At 44.6% G+C, this 6000-nt stretch overlaps 1 protein-coding gene across 1 annotated transcript in view; it reads right to left on the bottom strand.

The window, feature by feature from the left end:
* Nucleotides 1-289: 289 nt before the first annotated feature.
* NAT8L (N-acetyltransferase 8 like) overlaps nt 290-6000 on the bottom strand; it is a 39799-nt gene continuing 34088 nt past the window's right edge. Inside the window, exon 3 of the mRNA XM_058186450.1 lies at nt 290-3983. Coding sequence (XP_058042433.1) covers nt 3616-3983 — 368 coding nt within the window. The 3' untranslated portion in view covers nt 290-3615. The remainder of the gene's footprint in view (nt 3984-6000) is intronic.

Below are 6000 nucleotides of genomic sequence, written 5' to 3'. Positions count from 1 at the left end.
AATATTGCCACTTGAAGGTGTGGCGTTGCTGATGCCAGGAAGAGTCATAAATCAATGGGCAGCTGGCTGAAAACAGGTCCACCGAATGTGGCGTAATTGATTTATTTGTGAGGTAGGATACATAGAATCACACCACAAGTCTAGATTTCAGCTGCTATTGGTTGTGCTAGCTCTCTCAACTGGGAAAAAGGTTTGGTAAATCGGTATAGGTCTGTTCAGGCATCATTGCTACATCCTTTTCAAAAACATAATACCTAATTATTTTTTTGAAAAATCAGGTTGAAGATGAAAGCATACGCAGATCGAGTTGGATAATTCACTGGAGGATTGCAGTTGGCTGCAGTTATCATATTTTCCGCAATAGCTGCAAAATGCTCTAAACTCCCATCTCCAACCCATGACAACCTGGGGCCTCTTCCTTCGGTTGATGAAGATTGGATGGAAACTTTGTTTCCTGCATCCTGCATCTCTTCTCCCCTCCAAGGTAAAACCACCTCATAGGATATGGTTCCCTCTAGATTTATGCGGAAATATGTGTTTCCCATTATTCCTAGATGAAGGATAGGGCCACCCTTTGAATGTTACAGAATCCCCTCCCGGCATCTTCTACTTTCAGGTTATTACCACCCACGTCCGTTAGGATCATGTTTCGTATGTAAAAACACCACCTCCTAGTGTGTCCCATCCGTCTTTCAAGCTCTCCTCTTTAACAGACTTTCATCAGACTTCCACCTTCCGTAACTCCTTCACTGCAGCGATTTAGGGCTTCTTCCCTGGTGGGCTCCGCAGGGGTCAAAAAGCGAGGTGAGACCTTACAGGAGAAGCCCAGAAAAAGAGGTCAAGGATGTTTTCTGTCAGCCCTTTGCTGATGTACTGTAATTTAAAGGAAGTGGAAAGAAGATACAACTAGCTGGACCAGAGATCCCTTGCCATTTGACTAACTGCATGAATGAATTAGGCAGAAGCCGAATAAGCAACACTTCAAAACCCATGTATTTTCAGAAGCTTGCTCCCATATGCAATCGTAAAAAGGTTATTATCATACAGTGACAGTTGAGTGAAGGTCTTGCAGAGCAGACTTCCCTCTCTGGTGTTGGGTCACCCAGCTAAGAAAGAGGAAATCTCCACCGTTTGGAGCATTAAACCATCCACATTCTTAAAGTGCCTCAATAAAAATCCACCGCAGTCCACAGAGGTCATGTATCAGTTTCATCGTCCAATTCATTAGGCTATATAGAACTATTAATTCTCCAGAAACCATTTAGTGCAAGGATAACAGAAGAACACAAAAGGAAAAAAAAAATTAAAAGGCACAAGCAGTTCCTCCCTTTCCCTTTTTTTCCTAACACTTTATAATATTAATCTGGGTTACTCAGTTTAATGTAATCACCAAAAACAGCTATAAAATATCGTACCAATTTCTGTACACTATACACTTCTATCCTACATTCCCCACCCCCCCAACGGTACACATTTGAAGAGCTTCAAGAGAAATGTACAGCATAGAATTTTTCTTTTTTTAAAAAAAATACATTCTACATCAAGACACACAAACACACACACTCGGTTCCAATAAGTACATTCTGTTCATCAAGTCACTCTTTAGTCCTGATCAGGGGTTTTATTGCTGGGACACAGTTTGGTCTGGCCATTTTTAGCTCATGGCACCGTCTGAGGCAGGAAGGCAGTCACCGCTGAAGCAGAAAACCGTCTTTTGTGACCCATCCTTCTCCCTTTATTTGGTCATCAGCCCGAAAAGCCTCATCGTCCAAGTTGCTGCAGGCTTGAGACGGGGTGGGGGGTGGGGGGGAGCAACCAGGAAGCCCCTCTCCCATCACCGGTGCCCTTCCTGGGTAAGGATGGAGCTACGGCTGCTCTTCGGGAAGCCCAGCCATAGGGAAGGGGCTGCAGGCCCTGAAGGGAGGGAAATTCAGGGCAGCCTCTCCATCTTTGCTATCTTTCCACCCATTCCTCATTCTGAGACCAGAGCAAGATACAAAGAGCCTCCCTGTCACCGAATAGAAACGCAGCTGCTCTCCTCCATTGACAGGTCAGAAGACTTTCTCCTCCCATCTCCTCCCCTTGGCTTCATCTATCTCTGGGACCTTCTCCCTCCAGTCGGTGGGGCGGCCCGATTACGATCCTGATTTTTTCAACCGGAGGAAATGTTAAATGAGAGCTGCTTTTATCAAGCTCAGCCCTCCGGCTTCCTTCCCACCCCACAAAATAAATGCAACCCGAAATCTTCTGAGCTTTTCTGAACCTATTGCCTTTTAAACCCCAAAGCTGCCTGGCTTCTATTCGGATGTCATGAATGCAAAAGTTGCCATTTCTTGAAATAGAGGTTGGTATTTCAAGGCAGAAGAAGCTGCAACCTCGGATGTTTTCATGCCGGGCTCCAACAGGCAGCATGCCATATCTCTGTTGCGTTGCGTCGTTTTTTGTGTAGAGCTGGACAACTCACAAATGTGACATCGTTAAAGCAGCAGTGACGTTATACGCCAGCTCTTCTATATTTGTTATCCCACTAGCAAGTAGCAACTGATTAAAGTCTTTGCTTTCCTGGCCTCCTTCAGCTGAAACCGGCAACTCCAGCTCTCTCTCTCTCTCTCTCTCTTTTGCATATTGCTTTTTCTCAAGTGTTCAGATTTGGTGCACATTATTAGTGTACAGGTGTGTTGCCATAGAAACAGAAGTCTCCATTTTGCCTCTGGGAAACCAGTCCACAAAAGCGAAGAGTTTGGATCGTTTAAGCAAACGTAATAAACAAAACTCTTCAATAAAGGAAAATTAACACTCTGGATGGAGCTATCTGGCAGGGGACCTCAAAGTCTATCTACATTCGCATATTTGATATTTCTATAATTTACATATGTTACATTGGGCTCAGGGCTCGTATTTGCTGGCTTAGGAAGAAAATAAGGATAAAGGACCAAGTCCCGGGTGTGAGATGCACCAATATTCTTGAGAATTTGGGCAGCAGGGAGGTACATCCAGAAAGTGCATTATTATTATTATTATTAGCGCCTACTTGATAGTGTGTTTGAATGCATGCAAATACTTCCTCTTCATGCATTATAGCAAGCAGGATTTTCACATTTTCTTTCAGCATGATTAACCGGTATTATATCATGAGAACATGAATGCATACTACTTCATAAAATACTGAGAAATGCATTCACATAAAACTTTTGCACTGAGCTGTATCATGAAGTATCGCTTTTTTTAATACTTGGGGGGAGGGGGGAAAGGAGATTATTAATTGTTATTATCATTATCATTATTTATAACACACGTCAGACAAGCAGCCTTGTTATGCATTGACATTTCTGTGCTTATGTAGGTTAACCGGGGTAAGACTGGGAAAGTGCGCAGGTCCATCCTGACCTTGACCCACGTCAGGCGAAGGGCAGGTCCACCGTACCTCCAGCATTAGCGCCGCCGTCACCCTACAAGCATCTCAGAAAAGAAGAAGGGCCCTTCGCTTGTACAAGGACTTGTACAAAGCCAATGAAGAACATGAAATGAAGAGATGGCAAAGAAACCATGACACAAACCCCCACAAAACATTGGCCAGGAGGTTCTGGGGAGGGCCGCCATGAAGATGAGGCTCCCTCACTCTTCACGCAGCTGCAGGCAATAGCGGTGGTAGCGAAGCTGGAAGAACATGTGCTCTAGAATAGAATGGGTCATTCCAGGCAGAGAATAGTGTTCGACCACCCCAACATGCTTGAAGCCTAAGGATTCATACAACTTGTGGGCTGCCACCTTCACCGCCGTGGTCCCCAGTACCACCGAGGAGTAGTTATTGACCACAGCAAACTCCAGCACTTTCCGGCCCAGAGCTTTAGCGATCCCTTTACCACGGTATTTAGAGTCCACGGACATGCGGCGCAATTCCACCGTGTTGTCCTCCTCGTTGCCTCGGGCTGCCACGATGCCCACCACGTTGCCATTTAACACTGCCACCCAGAAGCAGGAACCTGTTGGCACAAAGCAGAGGGTGAATTGGAAGGGAACGGATCCTTCTCCAACGATACGTCTTTCGTGTCTTATGCTTTTAAACATCATCCACACAGAGGAAGCGCCCAACGCAAGTTTTCCTTAGAAACCGCAATTAGCCCAAAATTATCATGTCAGATGCCTTCCTATAACATTTCTTGCACTACATCCAAAACATAATTTTCTCTTTCATTACATATTGTCTAAATATTGGAAGCGTTGAGTAATGAAAATGAATTATGTTTTGTGAGCTTTGCCATCTGTGAAAAAAGAGTTTGTGAACGCCTGTCTTAATTTGCCCAGGACTACGCTCCTGTGAAGCAGCACCGAAGCTTCTGCTGAGGACATGGGCCGGTTCTCCGTTGTTTGGTACCTGCCGTTTTAAAAAGCTCCAGTGGATCACCTGCCTCATGAAGTCTGGGTGAAGCAGCGCATGAAGAGGGCCTCTTAACTGCACCCAGAGATTGGCTGCTGGCCTCAGGGCGGCTTACAACTTAGAACTTCAAACAAATCCTTGGTTCTCCCCTCAGCTGCCTGTCTCCTCCCAGCCTGATATCAGTTTGCGTGATTATGGGCAAGTCCCAGTCTCCGCAAAATTTGTTGGAGACATTATTCTGTCCTTTATTTCTTTTCCTGAAGGCTTTTAAACACCTGCGAGGACACATTGAACTGCAGCCGATCCCACTTTGGTTTCAAAGATTTTGGGTCTTTGACAATTAAGAGGGTTGCGTGATGGCAGCACAGGCCTTTCGGAGGTTGGCAGCCATGTTCTGGCGTGTCCAGCACCACATTCAAAAATAGACACAGGCAGGACAAGGCTGAGGACACAAAGCAACGCAAACAAGGAAATCATTAATAGTTTGGATTAGGGATATGCATTATGTATTACTGAAGAGCCGTGGTGGCTCAGTGGTTAGAATGCAGTACTGCAGGCTAATTCTGTTGCCTGCCGGCCGCCAGCAGTTCGGTTCTAACCAGCTCAGAGGTGACTCAGCTTTCCGTCCTTCCAAGGTCAGCAAAATGAGGGCCCAGATTGTTGGGGGCAAGAGGCTGATTGTAAACCGCTTAGAGAGGGCTGTAAAGCCCCGTGAAGTGGTATATAAGTCAAAGTGGTATTGCTATTGCTACTTCTAGCAGTGCCAAACAGACACTTTCTGCGTTTCAGAGAAAAGACACAAAATTCTTAGCACCTTTTGGCCTGCGAGGATCTAAAGGAGCTTTTGTGATAAGGTGAACCATCCTTCCTTATGGTTAGCCAAGTCTGGGATCAGATTTTAGATGCAAAATAAATCTGCTGCCTAGCAGAGCTTAAACCTTCCTGGCTGCTATCAAATTTGGGTGTTGTGATCCTGGAGGTATGTTGAATAGAAGACTCTGATGCGCACAGTAAGGGTATTTCATGCACATACGTACCTACGTACATATTCACATACATATGTATTACGTATTTTACAGCAGTATTTAGGTAAAACACTTATTTCTCGGATTCCATTATGAGTTAATATCATCATCTGGCAAATATGAATTCTATGGAGAATCTCAATCATCCAGATCATGGTTGTCATGAAGATGCCTTTTTTCCCAAGAGGCAACTGGTGTTCCTTGGTTTTTTCCTTGAAGATGTTTCACTTCTCACCCAAGAAGCTTCTTCAGTTCTGAGAAGTGAAACGTCTTCAAGGAAAAAGAAACCAAGTCCAGTTGCTTCTTGGAAAAAGCACCTTTTTGGTACCTCTGGCAAACATATTAAACTTTATTTCCCTTGATTCTTTCTGGGACACAAATCTTCTTTGCAATAATCTAGAGAGTTAATAAGTGAAAGAGAAGCTCTTGTGTCATGGTAGGAAGAATGCAGAGGGAAAGAAAGACCACCTCTGATTGGCTTCCTCAGCATTTTGTCCCGAATTTAACAGAACTGACCCCTCCCATCTCAACCCATCTTTGATCAAGGGCACCATTAAGTACCTGGTTCAACAGGCATTTTAATGACTTAATGAGGTA

This window comes from Ahaetulla prasina, chromosome 5, assembly GCF_028640845.1.
Source record: "Ahaetulla prasina isolate Xishuangbanna chromosome 5, ASM2864084v1, whole genome shotgun sequence".
Lineage (NCBI taxonomy): Eukaryota > Metazoa > Chordata > Lepidosauria > Squamata > Colubridae > Ahaetulla > Ahaetulla prasina.
Note: the sequence above shows the minus strand (reverse complement) of the source record. Positions and strands in the feature narration are given on the sequence as shown.